The sequence below is a fragment of the Cibotium barometz genome, chromosome 35 (assembly GCF_041138505.1).
Source record: "Cibotium barometz isolate CiBa-2024 chromosome 35, ASM4113850v1, whole genome shotgun sequence".
Classification (NCBI taxonomy): Eukaryota; Viridiplantae; Streptophyta; class Polypodiopsida; order Cyatheales; family Cibotiaceae; genus Cibotium; species Cibotium barometz.
The window spans coordinates 35,701,987-35,725,588 of record NC_141080.1 but is presented as its reverse complement, the minus strand read 5'-3'; the positions used below and the strand labels follow the sequence as shown (position 1 = coordinate 35,725,588).

Sequence of the window (23,602 nt, the reverse complement as noted above, 5' to 3'; positions counted from 1 at the left end):
ACTTTTCGATGCCCTGGACTTATGTCCTCCAAATACAAATTTACTCAACCTGATTGAACCAATTGCACTGTTGCAGGTTTGTGGAAGAACACCAATCTTATTTTATCTTCTATATAGAGAATTGTTTATCTTTATTGATATTCTCATAATTTATTAACAGACACCACAACAAAAGACCCATATACTTGTGGATGGAGATTACTTATAGCAGCTAAATACATGTTGGACTCCTACTTTGGAGAGAAGCAGCCTGAGTTTGTAAGTCATAAGATTTACAATCATCAAATTTTTTAACATAAATGCAGTCAGTTTTTGAAAATAATATTTTCTTTATTGCAGATGCAAGAAGATAGTTTTGGCTCCTCTGACTATGTCTATAGTTTCAGAGCCAATACAATTTTTGAGGTTGCTAGGACTTGCTTCTCCTATTCTTGCATCTCCTCGAATTCTAAACCAGCCAATATCCCCTTCCAATATTGATGTAGAAGTGATAACTAAGCAGAAAGATGATTTTAAATCATTCAATCTAAATGATAACATTCTTGATGGGTTCCAGAAAGTTCAGGAGCAGCCTTCCAAAGTGCCTGAGGAGCTGAAAATGGAAGATGAGCCTCTCCCACGAAATATGAAGTCTTCGGATGTAATTGAGGAGCAAAAAGAGAACCCGAGGGAGAGCCATATCTACAAGGAGCCTTTATCTGAGTCTTTGGACCAAAGCCAGGCTCAGCTTGAGCTAGAAACCCAAATATAGGATTATTTGTACATCTGTAGATATACCCTCCTTTGTACATCTGAGAACAACAACAGCAAATGCAAAGATAAATGAAATTACTTTTTCTCAATGGATCACTTCTTGGTTTGAAATTGGTAAGAATTCTATAATGCTTTTACAGTCTGCTAGAAGTATATATGAATTGTCTATTGTACCTGAGTTCAAGATGTTTGAACTATTTGAATTGTTCTGCTTGCAATATCTCTGCATTGTATCTTGCTTTCTCTTCTTTGCAGTATCTGAAACATAATCACAGTTTGAAAATGAGATGTCTACATTTTTTGAATTAAAATTTTGATAAAACAATTTTGCCAATCTTGAATGAGTACTTTAGGAAACTCAGTTTACCTTTTTGTTGTTTAAAATGAATGAAAATCCCATGCAGACACTCCCTTCAGTCTCATTTATAATGTCATTCCGTAATCGAGAGAGTGTGCAGTATCTTCCAAGTGTGATGGATGCTATTAAAATGCCATTCTTGACAACATCTATATCAATAATATCATTTTCTAGATATGTAGAGCTCTCATCTTGTTCCATTGGTACTAGTTGTGTACCTATCATCCTGCTTCGTTTATAGTAAAATGAGAAAATAAAATTCTGGGAGGCAAACATGTACTTGAGATTGATTGTGTCATGGACAACCTCACAATACATAGTGTTGGCCATAATTTTATCCCAACCATCATCCAAAAATTTTGGAATGTCATCACAGCCTTTTGCTTTAAAAGAAAACATAGTCTTACAAACTCTGATTGAATATTCTTGAAAAATATCTATGAAAACATTGACAGGCATAAAGACTGTGATTTTGACTATTCTTGTTGCAATATTTGGTTTCAATGAATGCTATACTTCTGCATATAGTTTAGCTCGATATACCTCTATTATACTTCCATCGGGAACATGCCAGTCTATTTATTATATTCCATTCCAAAAAATCTTGCCTTTGCAATATGCCATAAGAATGAGCATGGTCCAATAGCTGGTAGAAGTGATCATAGAAAAAAATACCTGCTTTAGCCAAGTCTCTTACATATCTACCTTTGTACTGTAGCTCTCCTATCGACATTGAAGAATCCTAAAATGCATTCCACTGGTTGCCACTCCTCGTATGATGAAGGATATAGATCTGAAACATTTAGAAAGATTGTCTTAGTTATAAAGAGAGAAACAATTGTGCCTTGAAAATAATTTAAGTTATATTATGTGTTTACAATTTGGTCTATGATGTGGAAGATAAGCTGGATATTCTCGTAATTAAAGTTCTCAATGCATATAAACATGCTGCACCAGAATCTCTTTTACACATCTTCTGCCTTCTTTCACTCTAAAACCTTTTACTCTGCCTTTCCAGGATGTTAGGAAAGTACTCGTTGATTGTTGCTTTTTGCTCTTCTTCCTGATCCTCTTGGGTTGCATTAGTACCCAAGCTCCTTTTCCCACTTCAAACATTTTCCAACTAGCATTTGCTGTTACAATATTGGAAACCTCTATGCTTGAAATCTGTGTGAGGCCTTCGTGGCAAAGATAAGTTTCGTACATCAACAGAGTCTTCACCATCTAAACCCACCGAACATTTTCTAATGCTGCGTCCATTGTTTCTGGGTGCCATCTCAGGCTACAAATCTAACACACCCCTAATAGAAACCAACACAAAAGAAAGATAGTATGATGTTAGATTTCAATTAATCTAACATTCTAAGTAATGCAGATCGACTTAAAAGAAAGAACAAAAAGATATCCACAACAGGTGAAATGTTGAAGAGAGCAAATTACAGCAAAGCTATGGCAAGGAGAGATGCTTGTCGAAGATGGAATAGTCCCTCGAAAGTCTGAGAATAAAGGAAATTGGATTGTCACGAGCGGGAAGTTTCAAACAGACTCTTACGCTCAAAGATGGTCTAAAATCTCATGATAGAGACATGCTGGAGAAGAGAATCAAAAACAAATCTCCCTATTTATCTCGCACGCTTCTGCCACCATAAAGTACTGTTCTATTTTCTATTTTCTCTCTTTTTTTGTGGATTTTCTACGTTACGTTGGCCTTCTCCTGATTGGTTGCGAGACATTTTCTCCAAACCCTAAAAGGCCCCAAAATGAGCTTCGAATTCTTCTAATGACAATCAACCATGCCGCTCATTTTAAAAATATAGAAAAGTACATATAAACATGTAAACAAATGACTATGAAAAAACTTAAGAAGTAATAAATGTGTAAATACCTCGACATCTGTCATCCTCGGTATTATCAATCATGAGAACCAACACACCACATGCTCGATGATCTCCGTGGTACTCCGTACATCGATGCCAACCTGGGTGCCAAGAGCCTCGACCATCGACATAGGCACAAATGCCAGATCTGTAAGTAGCTACACGAAGGGCTGGTGGAGGCCACCTACCCTAGTCCTAGAGACGGCCTCGGCCACCACCACCAAGCCGATGGCTAGTGTAATCCACCTCCTCCCCTAAGAAAAACTCCGCATATAATTACTTTGTGAAGTATATGGAAATTTGGTAGTTTTTCGGCATCCTCCCATATGCGGCAACATATTGACTATAGATATGTACTGCCATACGAGGATGCGAACACCGCGAAATAGTAAGGGGCTTGCCTGCCCCCAGGACTCATCCCACGGCTATCGAGGAAAAGATCTAAGTAGGCTCCATCCCTAATTGGACCAAGATCACAAACCTGACGATATGTCCGGCCATGTGACACAGGAGTAGTGGGATGCTGGGCTATCCACTTATCTACATAAACAATATCGTGAAGGCTACGAAGGGACGATAGCATCGCCTCCAAGTCTACCATGATATGTAATGTAGATGGTGTATCTCTAGCAGTCCTATGGATAGCCACTAACTCGCAGTCTATCTCCGCGACGAGCGAGGAGGTCCACAATACACGAGCGGCTCTCCTCGTGGTGTGACTCCATGCTAAAACCTAAGCCTAACACAAACGGGCAATGTGTAAGGTCCAATGCGAAAGGTCCAATGCGAAAGGTCCAATGCTTAGTGCTAAGTAGCACTAATGAAGCTATAAAACAATGCTAATGAGCCCACTAATGCTAATCCAAATGAAGAGAGCAAGGAGAGTGAAAACGACTTGTGACAATGAGGCGAAAAAAAAACTTTTCGGTTTATAACCTTGATCGAGGTTCAGTGGCATGCACTTTAGGGTTTGCAAGATGTACACTCCAGCAGACATGGGATTTTAGGGTTAATTAGACAAATGACCAAGATACGCATTTGATTTTAGGGTTGGTGGAGGATCGACGGTTACAATTTGAATTAAGTATCTCATTCGAGGTACATGGACGGCTTAGATTTTGGGTCATTATCACGATCGAGGTATGTTTGACGGTCGAGATTCATTTCATACCTCGATCAAGATATTTAAACGACTGGGATCACATCTTCAAATATGTGTGAATGGGTGGGTCAGATTGTGTAGATGTACCTCGTTCGAGGTTTTTAAACGATCTAGATTTTATCTTGTTATCTCGAACGAGATATGTGGATATATGAGATTACATCTCTATACCTTGAACGAGATATTTCAATGGTCGAGATTATATTTCAATATCTCGATTGAGATATGTGGACGGTGGAGATGGGCTGATTGAATATGCTGAATGTACATTTGAGCAGGATGTCTAGGGGGATCCATTGTGGCATTGACGTGGATCTGATGAGTGGCATAAATATCTCGATTGAGATAGTGTGGTGGTGGCGATGACCTGTACTGGTGACATGGATGGTGACTTGAAACCCGGACCTGCTCTAGCGTGACTTGAAACCCGGACCTGCTAGCTGGCATTAGTTAGTATCTCGTTAGAGATATGTCGCTTTAGGCTCGGGAGGCATGTGTCGTGTTTTAATTGATGACGATATCACGATCGAGGTACTCCACCCGAGATGTGTCGATATCCCACATTTTAGAGAGAGTGAACGAAAGTAAGAACCCTCATCTTGCAACCACCCCTAAGCCAACATTATAGCCTATGTGTCACTTGTGATAGACCACTTTAGTAAATGAAGAAGAGTATAGATCCATTGTGTGTATGGTGCTAGTAGTTCCTCACTTAAGGTGGGAGTGTTGAAATAGCAAGTGGTGTTGGGTAAATGTTAGGAGCAAGGGGGAGTGGTATGTGATTCTTAAATCTTTGTATGAGGAGTTGCATAATTCATAAACTACAGTTTAAAGGTTCAAAGGGAGCCCAAACATGGAATAATATGTGTAATGACCATTCCTTTGTGAAGGCCAAAAGTAGGTGCCTAGACAAAGGGAAGAAAAGATCCTCACTTTAAGGGGGATAATGCTCAAATCTAGGAAAGATTAGGGAGGACTTAATCTAAAATAGGAATCTTTCTCCAATGTACAAGTTTAAAACATATTCTCACAATAAAATTAGAGAAGATTAACATGAACACGTGAAAAAAATATCACTACACAAGACACAAGCATCAGATGTGTGTGGCTCCTTTTCCTACACACGGTATTTATGTTCCCCATATTTACACACGAGAGAGAGAGAGAGAGAGAGAGAGAGAGAGAGAGAGAGAGAGAGAGAGAGGGGGGGATGGCAGAATTTTCTTCTATCTTCTTCTCTTCTCTAAAAACCATAGTCTCACCAACCACGCTAGGGGTATAAAGTATGGAAGCTATCACCCAGGCAGATCATCAATGTCCGCAACATGGGTTGAGCATGGTATCTGAACACTCCGTCTCGAGCTCAAGTCCACACATTGCACTCTAAGTAAGATCTTAAACCTGTGGAGCTTCTCTATGTCAGCCACTTGACCTTCTTTGTGCTGACATATATCATATCTACACCTTATCCCTCACAAAGTGATAATGCTCCTCAATGTGCTTCATTCTAGCATGGTATACTAGGTTACTGGCCACCACCAGTTGTGTGCTGTCACAATAAATGACAACAACCCGATTGATGGGCTTACCCATATCACCAAGTAGTTTTTGAAACCAATCTACCTCACAAGCTGCCATAGCAGTGCCCCTGTACTCTGCCTTTATACGTGGTTATTTCTTATTGCTCCAACTCATAGCAACACTCTAAAAGAAAACATAAAACCATAGATATCCTATCTGTAACACTACTAATCCAATTAGCATTTGTGTATCCATATAACTATATCTCTATGATAGACTCATAGAAAAGTCCATAATCCACTGTGGACTTTATACACCTGAGAATTTGTGTAGCCACATCTAAGTGTGGCTTCCTAGGGGGGCCTGTATAAACTAGGGGCCTGTATAAACTAACTCAAGCTACCCACTATGTATATGTACATAATGGGATCCTCTAAAAGCTCACCTATATGTGTGGAAAGCTTCGTGTTCTGCTCCAATGACAGTGAAATAGGCTTACAACTTGTTATACCAGACTTGGACAACATGTCTAAGCCATATTGCCGCTCTAATAACAAAATGCCATGAGGTGATCTCACCACCTCTATGCCCAAGAAATGCTACAACTTACCCAAATTCTTCATCTCAAGCTTCTACTTCAAAAGCCTCTTAACATCATGTATGTTAGCATCATTATCGCCACAATGACATACATGATGATAGTGATGCAATTGCCTTCTTTTCCTTAGGCAAATGCACTAACTCCCATGTTGCATTTGCATCCAATGGTGCTATCTTCTTATTCATGGATTATTCCCACTTTTATTTCTCAAAACAAGTGTGCTCCAATTCATGTATTGCTTTAACTATGTAGGCATAATGATGGGTTATATATCCATCATATCTCAATCTATACAATAGGGTATCTAACCCTCGTAGGCCTGTGTACACCTAGATTCCTATTAGGCCTGTGTACACCTAGATTGCTATTAGGTGTCCTCAAAATAGCCCTAGTTTTGCTGTCCTCCAAGCTTTCCAAATAAACAAGAAGAAGATAAATATAGCAACTATGCACGACAAGAAAAGAGTGGGTTCAACCTTCCCCCATGCATGAGTGAGCACGCTTCCTCATGCATTTATTTATGTATTAGCAAAAAGCAAGTGTTCACAAATATATCTTGATACATTCCACTTTAGGCCATTAATATCAAAAAGTAACTTAGTCCTCAAGCTTGGCTATTTACATTAAAATTGTTGCAATTTAATTAAATGAAACTATGGGCGGGTGACCATCATCGCACATCAAAATACAACAACCGCGCATCGGCCAAAAAGTAACTTGGTCCATCATCGCACATCAAAATACAACGACCGTGCATCGGCCAAAATCCATCGCACCCACGCTACTCCGTGCACTGATCTACTCACCCAAAACACAAGACACATTAAATCTCGCTTATCCGCCCAACACGATGCGACCACCACTGCTCCACGCTTTCGCGCATAGCTAGTGAGCATACCATAAATATCATATAAAATATCAAATAATGCCACAATTAATTCCACAATTCTCATTTCCATAACATACCACGGGGTTAAAAAGCAACTGTTCTCAATTGTGTGAAATAAACAAAAGCAAGGGTGGCCAACCTCATGCTAATGTGCTGCCTCAATCAGCGAATTGGCATTAAATCAATGTGTTACCTCAGTCGACGAATCGACACTAAATCAACGAGCTGCCTCAGTTGGCGAATCGGCACTAAATGAATGTGCTGCCTCAGTCGATGAATCGGCACTAAATGAATGTGTTATCTTAGTCGATGAATCGGCACCAAAACATATGGAGGAACTATGACACTGCCTCAGTCGGCAAATCGGTGTCCATAAAAGAATCAATGTGAATGCGAGTGGTATGCCAGAATCAAGTGTCAGTAGTGTGGGGTAAGCAATGTTTCAAGAATCCACTGTGATTCCTCAATAGAATGACTCTTCTTATTGCCTATTTATGCGTCGCTTGTGTTTCTCTTTCCATCGCGTTGTTGATGGACGACGGTTGACTGATTGTGGCGCTATCCCCGTTGCTCTTGTGGCCGCCTTGGCTATATAGCTCTATTGCTATGCAGTGCATTGCACCCACTCTACTCCATGCACTGATCTGCTCACCAAAAACACAAGACACATTAAATCTCGCTTATACACCCAACGCGATGCGACCACTGCTCCACGCTCTCGCGTGTAGCCAGTCATGACCATGTGGCAAATGAGCATACCATAAATATCACATAAAATATCAAATAATGCCATAATTAATTCCATGCATCATCAAGTAACCAGGGTCGTGATAATAGAAGTGAGCAGTAGAGCAGCTATATGTGACAACATATGCTTAATTCCAGAATAGGAGATGTGTTAAGATATGGTGATGATAGAAGTGAGCAGCTAGTTTGTGATGATAAAAGTGAGCAGCTAGTTTGTGATGCAGCATATGCTCAATTGCATTCTGATGTGCTATTTATAGCAGCCCTTTGCCATGCCTTGGTTTGCCATAGTAATAATACTCTATATTATTTGCACTTTGATTTCTTTGCCAACCACCTCGGCCCCTCTGGCTCCCCCCTACCTCTCTAGAGTAGCCCCTTCCACCTATTTGTGTACATTTGAATCCTGTTGTTGTTACCCATGATTTTTGTTTCCAAAAATGCCTCCATATTGGCCTCTAGATGATGACCTCCCTCTATCTTTACTTATATCTGAGTAGAAGGCTTGCTTATTTGAATTTCCAAAGGATGAACCTCCCCCAATATTCATCTTCTCATGAATGAGAAGAGCAATTTCAATTTGTGAAAATCAAGAAAGGCCTCTCGAACTCCAATGGAGGTCTGAAACTGGCTATATTCTTTGCCAAGGCTATTCAAGGTCACGGATACCATATCATCATCATCTACTATGGTGATCCAATGGAAGCAATGGCATTTGTAAGCTCTTTAACCTTCACTGAGTAATCATTTATACCCAGATTTCCTCTAGTCACATTATGTAGTTCCTGCTTGCTGCATCTTTCGAGCTTGGGTGTTTGTGTTGTACATCTTCACCACGGTGTCGCAAGTCTTCTTAGGCATTTGTGCATCCTGTGTATGCACAATCATAGAATCTGTCACACCACTGACAGACAACCTATACAACACCTTCTTTTTGGATTTTTCATGCTATGCTGTACTTGCTGAGGTATCAAATTTTCTTCATTAATTTGTGGCTCCTTTTCATCACCTATGATGAGCTCCCAATATTCTTTTGGTCATCTTGAACTTCTATTCTTGGAGTTATTCTTGTCTAGCTTCACACTCACAATCTATGATAGACTATCAGTTATCTAAAGCTTATGCACTTGCACTAAATTTGTAACATTTAGATCCTCTATATAGAATGTCATGCAACCAAATTTATGTTGCAAATTTGCACTGAACCAAAAATTGGGCATATATAGTCAAAATAGACACTTCATTGAGTGCCTACAAAAAATTTACAGAGCCAAAATGGGGCATGAATCATGCTGAAACCCGTAAAAAAGCTCATTCAATATGGCCTTCTTCCTTCACCTAGGAGGATGCCTCAATCGGAGATAATGAATTTCTTGTCTACCTATAGCTCTCATAGCTACCGACAAAGGTGTTGCTTCAAAATCAAAGAGGGAAAGAGACAAAAATATTCTTACCCATGTACTACTTTCTTTCTTGCCTTATTCTTGCCTTTTTAGCTCTCAGACGAATTGGAGCTCTGATACCATAAAGAGAATGTGGGGGAGAAAGAGAGTATGAGTTCCTTGCAAAAGAAAACATACACATAAGAGAGAGCGAGCAAGACACGAGAGATGGATGGTTGAATTTTCTTCTGTATTCTTCTCTGCTCTACAAACCATAATCTCACCAACCATGCTAGTGGCATAAGTGCGAATGCTATCACCCAGGTTGATCATCAATGTCCACAACACTAGTTGAGATCGATATCTCAGCATTTAATTAGCCATATTTATCTACTTATCTTTACTGCTTCATCGGTCGTTATATCCTCACCACTTGATAACCAAAGGAATCAAACTTTATTAGCGAATAGTTTGAAGATCACCATCAATGTACTATGTTACTATCACTAATTCTTGTCAACACGGTATATTTTAAGTACATTAAAAAAAACCCAAAAGTACTAGTAACCTTGGACATCAATGTTAGAGTTAACACTATCACTAAGCCTTGTTGTGAAAGATGCCAACCTAATTATTAATGGGACTATAGCAATCTTGCAAGATCTTAACATAAAATAGAACCGAACAAAGTTGACCTAAGCTTGAGACATGCATTCGTTGTAAGGATTCCACAAGTAGCTTGGATCATTCACATAGAACATTATTGTTCTCATCATAACGGATAGACATAAAATAAGTCCATGATGATACTTACTAAATCTACCTAAGAAAAAAACCAAATTGTAAGAGTCCACTTCTACACTTGAAAAACTCATTCCATGACGGTGCTCATGATTGCTACTTTACAAGAAATTCATAAAGGATGAGCATGAAGAACAAGATTATACACCACTCCCCAAGCCAATAAATTCCAAGAATTGAGATCAAGTTGTAAACACACATATTAGCTACTCAGACTCAAGTGAGTATTTGACTCCCTGCCCATAACTCTTGGACAGGGTCTCTCCCATGCTATTAATAAAAACTGAGAGAGCCAAAGAATCCAAACTGCACATAAAATTTTACATACACATTATGAAAATTTAGATTTGTACCACCAACTTGAGAATTTGTATGAGAAGGCTTCCAAAGGCTTTAGGATGCCTCACCATGTAAAAATACAAGTGTGGTGACTAACCCAAGAAAGATTTTGAGGTTGGGTGGGTTTCATAGAGTGAAAGGGCAGTATATCAAAAAGAGGAAAAGTGGTCCAAAACCTTATTAACTTCACATTGTAAAAATTAAATTATGATGCGCAGCCCATTAAATGATAAACATTTGGGTTGTTGTGTAGCTTGATAGCGGCAATGGCTCACCTGCAATAGCACCTACAACAACCATCAATGTAACTCACCACCTTTTCTATAAATCCTTTACTCTAGAGGAATAGCTTTTTTAGATATTCCTGGGTTGTCTTTACTTTATCTGATTGCAAAAAAAAAAAAAAACTTAGAAAGCCTTGCTTTGATCCTATTTTTTGGAGGGGTCTAAAGACACTATACCTCTCATATACACTGTAGTAATCATGCTATTTGGGTTGCTTTGTGGGAGCATGTCCTTGGCATTCCACAAATCTCTCAAACTTTTCCTCTAGTGATCGTATTCTCCTTGAAATTGTCTATATATGAACCAAGACAATCCATAAGAACCATCAATGCCATCATATAATTTTAATAGTATGATGGCATCATATAATGCTAAGAGTAATTAATTAATGACGATCGTCTCAAATAAAGCCAAACCAAATCACATTCTTCATGAAAACCACTTGGTAAACATACATAAAAATCTCAAGCATTGACATCCTTCCGCATGTTCTATAGAGAGAAGCCAAGTGTACACACACTCTTGATATCATGATGCTACATCACATTGGGCACATGCTTTAGCCATTAAGATTAATATGTTTAGTATAAACATGTCTATTAATAACATCTCTAGAGCATGTTGCACATTTTATTGTAGCTATTTGTGTCTTTCGAGGGGATGTAGCCAAGCTAAAAGCTACACCACTCATACACCCAACACTACAGTATCAGGGCTCCTCTTGGTTAGAGCAAGGCGTGATGACCTAAGCCACTCAAGCAAGTGCCTCTACTGATTCCCAATATTGTTTTGACACCCATTTCCGTCAACAAATGAGTGTAGTTAAGCTCTTGGCCATGTGTGGAAGCTTTCTTCTAGACTAGACATCCATGACATGGCATTTCAGTAAATAGTGTTTTGCCACCTCTGATGTGAGAGAAGTCAATTGTTGCCATTTGAACCCAACCTTAGGAGGTTTTGTTGTGACTATGGTCCTTAGCATAAGAAGATAATAGGTTTGACTAGGGCTTACGAAAAAAAAACAATATTGAGAATGTGCTGCTTTGTGTGAACAATGTGGAGACTCCCGGACTCAAACGTGATTTTCCATTGACAATATTTAACCCACCGAACCAAAAAAAAGAGAAAAACCATAGCATTTTAGAATAATAATAAAAAATCCACAATCTATAGATATTTATAAAGCTTTTAGAAACCACTAGAAAATAGTGGTAATGGGAAAGAAAAAAAACCCACAAAATTTGACGGAACGTCAATCAAATAAAAGTGGCATAAAGCTAAGCCTTAAAGCTTAAGTTTAAATAAATAGGAAAATAGAAGCATGAAGAGGGAGGGGAGAGTTATAAATAAGCACGGGCCCCATGACTATATGGACACAAATGTGCTACAAAACAAGCACTTCATTGGGTAGAAACGCAATGAAATGGATAAAAGGGGGGGTGGGACCTTTTTTTAAAATTCCCCAAAATAGGGCAACACCCAAGATTAAAAAGCTTTTAGAAACATTTTAGGAGTTTGATTTTGATGAAATGTGTTAGGGTAGTAACAAAGCCAAAAATCAGGATTTAAATCTTGGCCATCGCTACATTAGGGTAGTAACATAGCCAACATGATTGCATGCCAACCCCTTGAAAAATGTTGCACCATAGTTTTTTCGTCATATAGCCAAAAATGTTGGCCAACGCCTTCCTACTCGTGGCCATGCTAGGCTGCCTATTAAAAATGGCAAGCTGAGCAAAAATCCTCATATTGTATTGAATAATATAATACGAGCTTGCAAGTGCCTAGACAATACAATATGAGCTTGCAAGTGCCTAGACAATACAATATGAGGGTGGAACTTAGCAGTGTGGGTTTGCAACTGGGAAGGGGAGTTCAAATCCACAAAGGTTCTTGGTCTATTTATGGCCATAATTGTACTACCTTTGAGTGGGCACCTAAGTTACTACATACAGGATCTAATCAAGGGAAGAAGAAGAAGAAGAAGAGGGACACACCACAACACCTTCAAGTACATGCAGGTAGCCATGGCCACATACCTAATAATCATAAGGTTACCAATGGTCTATAAGAAAATCTTACAAGTCTTTTCTATGCAACTCAACAAGAAAATAAATTTCCAAACTCCATCATAGTCCATATTTAGAAGTACCTCGAGCTCCATTTTGTGAGCTTTCTCTTTTCGAGCTTCTGACTTGGCATTCTTGTGTACTTCATATGTCACAATACCCAACCCCACCTACAGAATGAGACAATTAGTAAGGTCCATCAATCAATATCTAATGTCAAGTATCTAGATTTTAAGGAGACTCTATTTGAAAGTGTATTCTTGATTTTATATAGAAGAATTCAAAGTAGAAAAGAGAGGACTACTGAAAATATTATAAACTCCCCAAGAAGATCTGAGGCTGTCTGCACTGCCTTTTCTGGGTTTAGAGGACGGATTTCCTTATTTGTTGCATGGCCATATATGCGCCTTTGCATCTTCACAAAAAGTTTGTGGTGTGTCTATGGCCAAAAAATAATGATGAGATACCTCTCTCTCTCTCTCTCTCTCTCTCTCTCTCTCTCTTTTATTCTTAACATTGAAAATTTACTAGTTAATGTATGTTTTTTTTCTAGACCACAGATTTAGCTTGAGACTCTAATATGGTCTTTCAGTTATGTATTTGGTCTCATAGCTCATTATGGCCTTCTCCAGACGTTAACATTTCTTTCTTTCTTTCTCTCTTTCAAACACACACATACGACCCCGCACAAACATGGAAGAAATGTAGAACAAATGGTATCTCATGCCTCTACTCTACATAATGCCCTTCTCATGTGTGCAAGCTAAGGAAGCTCACATGTTATTCTATGTTTATCCAAGCTTGGTGACGTGCATCTATTGGAGGGCATGATGCATGTGACATTTCCTCATGCTATTCTTGAGACACTCTGGCAAAATTCGACCTTCTATATTATAGATATGGATTAAAGCTACTAGCTAGCTCTGGCCCATGCCATTATACATGTTCTTTAGAGAATGCTAGCTCATTGTCGCTAATTATTGAGCCATCTTAAATAAAATAGATTGTTTTTATGGCTTGTCCACGTGTTGATGGTTACATCTATAAGCGAGGGTTTGTTGTGGGCTACACTAGACTAGCTTCCTTGGGGACGGGCATTGTGGATGGTGGGGATAAGAGCCTATAGCTAAATTAAAGGTTTGTGATAGGCATGTTTATGGGCCATCTGGTATAGGTTTGTTTTGTTTACGAGCCGAGGTTTCCATCTATCATAGTCCTAGAGTACAATTTTTTTTTTTTGATGGTGGATGTATCTAAAGCTCAAGAACAAGGGTTTGGATAACATTGAACACATTCTTCTTGTTATCCCACATATAAAGGCACTATATTTCGTGATTATAATGCAAGTATGCTCTAAAAGGGTCAAGAACTGTGAAAGATGTGTTCATGTGCTATTATATAAGTGCTTTTTAATTACAACAAAAGAGAGAGAAATCTGGTGTAATTAGAGATAAGCAAGACACACAATCAAATGAGTGATTGGGTTACCTGGGCAATGCTCTCGATGAGGTTGCGGAAGCGGGCATGGCGTTTGGCATGGGCCTTGACGCTGTTGGCGAGGGGCTTGCTGAGAGTTCGAACTGCAAGGGTGCTCAGCTTGAACAGGGGTAGCGTCATACTGGTGCGCACGCACCACGTCGCTATTTATAAAAAGCTTTTATTAAGCGCTTTGTTTTTTGAAGCTTTTATATCACCCTCCAATTATGGCCGTGTATTGGCCAATTTGGGCCGTCCTCCTCACCAAGCATGCTTCACACATGCACTATTATAATGTCACAACCTGGTTTAGTGTAATACATTGCTTCAATCTACTTCCACATATTTTTTCCGACACTCGAAAAAATACCCGAGTTTAGCGTATTTCCACTTTCTAATTTTTAAAAATACCTTTGAATTTGAGGAAGTTTAGTTATAAATTTTCTTTTCTTTCCTACATGATATTTACCTTGGCCTTTATAAAAGGAAGGTTATTTCACCATTATTTAAAAAATTGTTTTTCGAGCCTTGATAAGACTGGGTGTTGGGAAGGGGGGTTGAGGAAGAGGAAGCAACTAATTGGTTATTTGACATCATTAGATATGCTTATGGGAAATATGGACTTCTATGAACACTTTAGTATTTCAAAGAGGGGGGGAATCTGGTTTGGATGCTATTGAGATAATGCATAAATGCGTGTATGTGTGTAGATCTGTATATTATGTTAACCAAATGAATGACATTAATATTCTTCAAGCCATTCAATCCATTCAGAATGGGATCATCTGATGATGATATTGGTGCATCCTAGGCTCCCCTAACACTTGGATGATTGCAGGTGGCCCAGGCAGATAATATGAAGATTAAACTTCCTAAATTTGGACCTAAAACCAAGAGATGGCACCTCAAGGGAAAGCATCTTATATACACTTTTGTGGCTTTTGTGGAGAACCCAATAGGGACTAGACCATTGGTAAAAGTGTGGACAGGTAAATATGTGTTAGAGAGACTCCCCCCCCCCCCATGGGATTCACTACTGAACTCATGTGATAGCTTGTATGCAACTTGGTACCATGTATCGTGTAGTAGCCAATCCTCATTTGTTTGGGAGGATGAAAGATGGGAGTTGATGTGCAAATTACTGAATTGCAACAAGTATGATCTGGAGTAGGCAGAGGGCCCTTATTCCCTCTTTTTGTGATGATGTAAAAAGGACTCTTATATGCTGTAATGTCTTTTTGAAGTTTAATATTATAAATATTCTCCCAAAAAAAAAGAATTTGAACACTCTTGCTTTCTTTGCACATAGGACATTGGATCACTCAAAGTAAAACGGTGTCGGGCCCATTTTTGGGCATTTTGGCCATCAAATACACACAAATTTAATTTCATCCCCTTTAAAAAAATACATGCAAATCCTAAAAAATGCCTAGGTTTTACTCCTTCCCATCATTTTTGAATGGCAAGGCTGCTCATCAAAATGCAACCCTATGAAGCAGCATAGCATCAACCAACAAGAGCTTTTCTTTGAAGATTATGAGCTTATGAAGCATAATGTCTAGCTAGGGTGGGATTTTACATGCAACAACTAGCACATAAAAGATGAAAGTAGGAAAACTATGAAGAGAACAAAAAAACCATCCAATTTGGGTTTAGGTTGGAAGACTCATGAATCATAATAAGGGCAACTTAGTACATGGCCAGTATTTGAAGAAAGCTCTAATCAAAACAATAAGGCTAACAAGAATATAGCCTCCATGTGTACTATTTACCTTGTAAGGTGATTGCCATGAGGAATCGTATGGTTATGGTCCTCTGTGTGTACCATTTACCTTGTAAAAAGCTTGTCATCATAAGGCATCATATAGTAGACACAAAAAGAGCATGTGGCCATAAAAAAGGCTTGATTCCTATAATAGTGACAAACTATATTACTCCTTCCATCATCTATGACATCAATATCAAGATTTCCTTCTTCCATAGTAGATGGATCTAAAAGAGGTGGCAGAGTTTTTATAAAGCATGGCCAATACTCATCTTGTGTGTTGAAGGGGTGTGTGCACGAACCCTATGTGGTGCTGTTCCTTTGGTTAGTCTCTCACTTGGCAGAGGAGTGGTTCTTTCCCAAGCCATCATTTGGATGGGGTACTGAATTTAGATACCGCAAGGGTAAATTCAAACCCACAACCTCCTTTTAGGAAGGCATGGGTGCTACCTGTGAGGTGGGAATACTATCCAAGGCCCCATGGTGCCTTGGGGGTATTCTAGGCCACGTCGAGGAATATGCATCTATATGGGGATGACGTGCAAGAGAGCGGCGTAGCACAGGCCCGTGTTAGACACACGTAGAAGCACTCACGCACCACGGACCCACGTTAGGCACACGTAGAAGCAGTGAGTGCTTCTACGCGTGCCTAACATGAGTCCGTGCTACGCCGCTCCCTTGCACCTCATCCCCATATAGATGCATATTTTTCGAAGTGGGCTAGCATACCCCCAAGGCACCATGAGGCCTTGGATAGTATTCCCACCTCAACTACCTTTGGGCGACATCCCAAAAGAGGCCCTAAAACATGAAAGGCCCATAGGCCCATGTTATTCTAAGGTTGTTTACACACTTTGCTTGCCTCAATGCGGCAAAATGTGCCCGTATCGTTGTCTCCCGGCAAAGGTTGAGACGGGATGCGTGGTGGCCGGCGACGGGCGTGAGAAGAAGGGCGAGAGAGAGGACAGAAGGGGGGTGCAACTTGCGTGGGCGGCACGGGCGCAGGCTTGAGACGGGCGCCGTTAGGATTTTCTTTTTTGTTTTTGTAAATAATAATCGTAGACTTTTAAAAAATAATTAAAGAATAAAAATAAACAAAAAAGGGCCCGCTTTGAAAAATCCAACAGCAACTGGGATTTTTTTTAGTTCGATGTATATATACATATATATATATATATATATATACATACACACATAGATTTTACATATATATATATATAGATATATTTGAAAAATAAAAAACCAGAGGGAAGAGTTAAAAAAGGAAAGCAATGGCGTCCCTTTTTTTCTTTTTGTAAAATAGGAAAATGGCAAGCAGAATCGGGCTCTTTTTTATTTCAATAATGGAAAAAGGAAATGAAAAGAAAAGGGAGGGGGTAAAAAGGGGGGGTTTTAAGTTTTAGAAAAGGCAGAGGGGGACGAGTGTGCGTGCATGTGAGCAAGTGTGTGCACATGATTGCGATGTACAGTTGGAGGGCATAGGAATTGGAACTCGTGAGTGTGCATGCACGTGCGTGGTGTGAAAATGTGTGAGCGTAAGTGTGAGGTGCATGGGCACAAAACGCTAGTAAATGTGCATGTGCGAATGTGTGAGGTGCACGTGCGTGAAGGTACCAAGTGTACATGGAGCAAAAGTCTATGTAGGGGCGTATGCATGTGCAAACGAGCGTAAATGGGAATGTGTGGGAGGTGCAAGTGCATGTGTGAGTAATGGTGTGTGCGAAAGTGAGAACATGTGGGATACACACATGCATGTGTGAGTGAATGTGTGCATGCACGTGTGCAAGATGTAAGTGTAATGTGCAATGGTAGAGTGCATGTGCATGGGTGCAAGGTGAATGCACAATACAAGTGTGAGTGGATGTGAATGGGCAATTGTGTGGATGTGAATGAATGAATGTGTACGCGTGGGAGGTAGGGTGTGTGCGCATGTGAGTGCTAATGTGTGAATGGGTGCATCCGTGTAAATGTGTGTGCACGACCGAGTGAAAATGAGGGTTTACGTGTGTTGTGAGTGAACGTGTAGGTATATGCACTTGCAATGTAAATGAGTGTGCATGTGCAAGTGTGTATGAATATGCATAAATAGGAGCATGTGCACGAGTAAATGGGTGGGATGCATGTGCACGTGAGTAAATGGGTGGGATGCACGTGCAGATGAGAATATGGTTGCACATGCGTGAGAAATGTGTGTGGTGCATGTGCACACGTAAATGGGTGCGTGCACGTGCAAATATGCGTGCATGTGGTGAAAATGTGCATGTTTTTAGTTGTTTTTTGACATTTCTTGATCTGTTTTTGGGTTTATGTGTTTTTTATCATTCTTGATGAAGGTAGTACTAGACACTTGAACGGGGAGGACTATGTTACATATGTACACATGGGCTAGGGTTCGATGTCTAGTTCAAGCTTATGAGTTGGTGTTTTTGGGTTTATGTGTTTTTTATCATTCTTGATGAAGGTAGTACTAGACACTTGAACAGGGAGGACTATGTTACATATGTACACATGGACTAGGGTTCGATGTCTAGTTCAAGCTTATGAGTTGGTGTTGTGGTGTGGCGCACATAGGTGTTGTGGGGTTGTGGTTGATCTCTCTACAAACGGGGGCACAGTGGAACATTGGGCACTTCAGGTGGCTCATCAAAAATTGGAATAATCTAGGATGTAAGCATGACACACATAGGTGTTGTGGGGTTGTGGTGATCTCTCCGGGAATGGGGCACAGTGCAACACTAGGCACCTTAGGTAGCTCATAAAAAATTGGAATAATCTAGGATGTAACCACTACACACCCTTTATTGGTGGTAGGTCAGGCATACACGTCGGGGGTGACGTTGAGGGTGTTGCCACTATGCTCCATTCTTGCTTAGACTTTAGGAGTGGTGTTGGTGGAGGTAGGACCTTGGTTCTCCACACCCACTTGGATTTCAAGGGTCCGTTTTGCAAGGTCCCAAGGCACGAATTTCTTTGATCTTGGCACTGTGGGGGTTTCCTTCGTAGAATCATTTTGCTTCTATAGCAATTTTATCTCAGGATCCAATGAATCATCGACTTCTAAGGTGGTATTGGACACAGAGGCCATCACATGGATCTTTTTGGCTTCCATGGTTGTGTCAGAAGGTTTTTGAAACCCGGTCAAATAGGCTCCCTTCGTAGAAGTCGTGGGCTTCAGCTGGGGGGGGGGATCCAATGGAACTTGAAGTTTGGGTAGAACTCTATGGCATGGGGACCCTATTTGGCAAATCTCCTCCCACGATTGGGCTTTGGGCCAAATGGTGGTTGCCAAGTCTTTGTATAGGCATCATACTTTCCCTTGCTAGCCAGGGAACTCTTAGGTACCCATTTCTTCTTGGTGACCTTGGTGAGGTTGAGGTTTGGGGGTGATCATCTTTTCCGGTAAGGTTTTGGAGTGTAACCAACTTTTTCCTACAAATAATTACTAGCATGCATAAGAAACCTCATGCATAGAAAATATGCAATGCATAAAAAATAACATGCATATGGATACGAAATGTATAAGAACTTACAAATCTAGTGATCTAAGTGGCCTTTCCTCCTAAACCATACTTTGCAGTACCATGCTTCTCCACTTGAGAATGATGTGCCACCTCTTGGTGTGGGTATTGAGTGCCATTCCACCATCCCCTTTTACTCTACATGCCTTCTTCCACTATTTTTCCATGCTATGCGCCAGTAGGCCTAAATTTCCTTCCCTCACGTTTCTCCTTATGGGTGACCATTTATTGTTAAGTACCTTAATAATGCATTCTCTACCCATTTGTCAGAGAAATGCATGCCCTAGGGATTGAGAAACCACTCATTCATGTGTTACACTATGTAGATAAGAGCTCTTATGCATAAGATCTACGCATAAGAGCTCTCATGTGTAGCTCTTCTGCATGTGTAGCTCTTCTGCATGAGAGCTCTTATGCATAAGAACTACTCATAAGCCCACAATTAGCATCATATAGAGAGCTCTCATAAGATCTCATAGGAGAGCCATGCATTTGGAGAGCTCTCATAAGCTCTCTTATGCATTTGCAGAGCTCTCATGAGCTCTCTTTACAGAGCTCTTATAAGCTCTCTTGTGCATATGGAGAGCTCTCATAAGCTCACTATTGCATAAGGAGAGCTCACTCTTGCATAAGGAGAGCTCTCGTAAGCTAGCTCTTGCATATGGAGAGCTCACTCTAACATAAGGAGAGCTCACTCTTGCGTAAGTAGATCTCTCCTAAGCTCACTCTTTGCATAAGGAGATCTCTCCTAAGCTCACTCTTGCATAAGTAGATCTCTCCTAAGCTCACTCTTTGCATAAGGAGAGCTCTCATAAGCTCACTCTTGAATGAGGAGAGCTCTCATAGGGTCTCATAAGGAGAGTTATGCATATAGAGAGCTCATGCATAGCTCTCATTATGATCTAATATCCTATGGAAAGAGTATTGGAGTAGAGAAAGAGGCTGCGCAAGATAGATAGAAGACCTACACATTAAAGAAACATGGACTATATCAAAAGAATTATGTATATGAGAGCTCACATATAACTCATGAGAGGTTGTGCAAGAGAGCTCTCTTTCTGCATAGCATAAATAGAGCTCATACGTAACCCATGAGAGGTTATGCATAAAGGAATCTCTATTTATGCATAGGTCATGAGAGTTATGCATAGTGCTAGAACATATAAAGTGGCCTTAACCTCCACTTACGTCAAAGAGAAAAAGTCTATAGACTTAGTGTACATAGTTTCTTAAGACTAGTAATAGAGGCTTGACCACTTTTAAGTTTAGATGGCCTAGTTTAAAACCTAGTCATTTGCATATAAGTCATCTTTAGCAATAAGCAAATGACTAGGTTGCTTAAGACTAGTAATAGAGGCTTGACCATTTTTAAGTTTAGATAGCATAGAGACTAGTAATAGATGCTTGACCATTTTTAAATTTAGATGGTCTAGTTTAAAGCCTATTCATTTGCATAGAAGTCATCTTTAACAATAAGCAATACACACAATTATTCCCTTCCATTAGTTTACTTGTGAGCTCTCCTCTTCCCTTTTCTTGCTTACTTGTATGCCATATAAACTCGCTTGCTTGGATGGATGCATTCTAGATAGCTTTTTGTTCTTCTTTCGCCTTGTGTTAGAGAGAATCACAATGAAGACGGATCTCTTGTTACCTCCATCAAGGCATAGAGAGCTCTCACTTCACCCCTTTGGCAAAGGAGCACTCAGACGTGACAACATAGTGAGGATGTGTCGGACGAGCTAGCGCACCCACATAAGGAAGTTGGAGTTTGTGGCTCTAAGGTGAGACCCTATGACACATGCTCTTCGGCAAGGTTAAGGTAGGCTCTTGACTTGAACATTTTTAGCACCATTATCAGGGACTAACCTAGAGCTTAGCTCCATTTTTTTGTGCATTCCAAGCTATTGGGATTACTGAATATTGCTCGGTGTTTATTTGGACGTCACAGTCTAATGAACATACAATTTGGAGCCATTGGATGTGCTTGTTTGTGTGTTTGATTTTGATTTTGATTTGAAATATATTTGCATTAGGGCATTCTATTTGCTAGGGAAAAACCTTGGTTCTTTGGTGATTTGCATGAAATTAGAACCCAAGAGGCATAGATTTCAGTGCTTTAATCCAAGGATTGGCCTAGCAAATACGATTAGGAGTGGAATCCACTTTGAAAATATGAGCATTGAGCTCCATTAGGTTGGATTGTCAATTTTTATTCATGCATTTCATAATTGTTCATGCATTGTTGGAATTGCCAGATTAGAAGCATGCGAATCTATTAAAAAAATAAATATTTAATTACTTGTATCATGACCATTAATTAGGATTATAATCATTAATCACACCCGATTAAGTCCAAAAACTCTCAAAAAGCACCAAAAATTAAGACCAAACGAGCTCTTAGGTAAGGAAGTGAGCCCATAGTCTCGCGCAACAAGATGTGAGTCTAGATACATGAGCCTATAAACGTGAGCTTGGACATGTGAGCTATGAGCCTCGACATGTAGAGTCATGAGTTTGGACATGTGAAACCGTGAGTTGGACTTGGAACCTGCAAGTATAAGCCTCGAGATGTGAGTCTAGAGGTAGTTATATCTAATATAGTACCAACCAATCATTACTACCATAAAGAGTCACATGAATGTATCTACTCATGTCCTTGGAATATTTTCTTGTTATACAATTTGTACCAGCTACAAATTCTAAGAAAAATTCATATCCTTTGTAACTATTAGGGAATTAAAGTATACTTATTACCCTAAAAATTGCACACCAACCTTTTCATAGGTTGAGTTCCTAGATTTTCGTGCCATGAGGCTTATTTCATCAAGGGAAGTATGTGAGCTGAGTTCATGCAAAAAACTATGTGAGCCTACAGACACGAGTTTGCACACATAAACCTCTAGATTTTAGTCTAAAGGTGTAAAACTAGGCATGTGTATACAAATGGAAGTCTACATACATGATCTTGCACATGTGAAACTGTAGACGTGAGCCTGGAGACATGAGTCTATAGGCGGGAACCCATACATATGAGCCTACAGATGTGAGTCTAGATACGTGAACCCAGAAACATGAACTTGTTAGCCTGGTAGCAATAAAAAAATAAAAAATATTTTTTATAATCTAAAATCATTTTGACCTGCACCAGAAACCCTAGGGAAGTATGTGAACCAAATTTGGACTAATTGTTAGAAATCATAATATAGTTAACTATAGTGCATCAAATCACACTGCCTCAAACCCACCAAGCCTTTGATCTCAGAAAATGACTAGCACTTAGTAGAGTGCTCCCCAGTTAAGAACCCAGTTAAGAAGGCTAGATCCCTTCGGACAAGTGAGGAGCTTTGTGAAGGAATGAGCCAATGAAACACAGAAGTTAGTGGAAGAACAATGGAACCCTTGGAAACAAGAGCCACCACGATTCTTCGACTCCGGATTCACCAACTAGCTCTATTCAGAGCACCTTAAATTTTTTGAAGAAGGCATTCAACCGCCCTATTTTTTGGCACAAATACAATGAGAAGGAGCAAGAGAGGGACCAAGGATCTTGGAGGTTTGCTCCCACAAGAAGCAGTCAAACCAAGGACCTCAAGGTTCGCTCCCATTAGAAGCATTCAAACCATGTCTGACACCATAATGTTTCAATCGGTACTGAGTTAGGTTTATCCCAAGCAGACCATGACCTGCACCCCAACAATCACAGATGGTAAATGGGACATGATCTCTTTTGTTGTACCACCAGGAACAAATGTTCCATAGCATTAGGGCCAAAAATGAAACAAAAAGTTCCATGTAAGGATTGGATTAACTTTCTTAATCAAAGTGATTTAACTAAAATAGTAGAGACAAATAGCTATATTAAATGCGTCTCTTTTACCTATATTTATAGGAGAGTGTCTTTAGTATGCCATCCATCAAGTATCTATAGTGTCTTAATTCACCTATCCTTTTGGCGGCCGTCTTACCTACTTTAGTATACATTTTCTAAAATAAGCTTATTTCAAATATTTGAATCCATAACATACTTATCTGTTCCATAGGGCATGACGCGCTTTT

The 23,602-nt window shown here is 39.8% G+C and overlaps 1 protein-coding gene across 1 annotated transcript; it reads right to left on the bottom strand.

The window, feature by feature from the left end:
- Positions 1–10,917: 10,917 nt before the first annotated feature.
- Positions 10,918–14,401, bottom strand: LOC147618390 (uncharacterized). Its single transcript, XM_086775241.1, has 4 exons — positions 14,273–14,401; positions 13,089–13,223; positions 12,868–12,954; positions 10,918–11,007 (listed from the first exon to the last, which is right to left on the bottom strand). Exons 1-4 carry the CDS (start codon positions 14,399–14,401, stop codon positions 10,918–10,920), a joined length of 441 nt encoding a protein of 146 aa, XP_086631367.1.
- Positions 14,402–23,602: the final 9,201 nt, after the last annotated feature.

Coding starts and splice junctions, on each gene's coding strand:
- LOC147618390 (XM_086775241.1), bottom strand. CDS start 14,401: ATGACGCTACCCCTGTTCAAGCTGAGCACCCTTGCAGTTCGAACTCTC. Junction 13,224..14,272: donor TCATCGAGAGCATTGCCCAG/GTAACCCAATCA, acceptor TTTTGGCCATAG/ACACACCACAAACTTTTTGT. Junction 12,955..13,088: donor GGGAGTTTATAATATTTTCA/GTAGTCCTCTCT, acceptor CTCATTCTGTAG/GTGGGGTTGGGTATTGTGAC.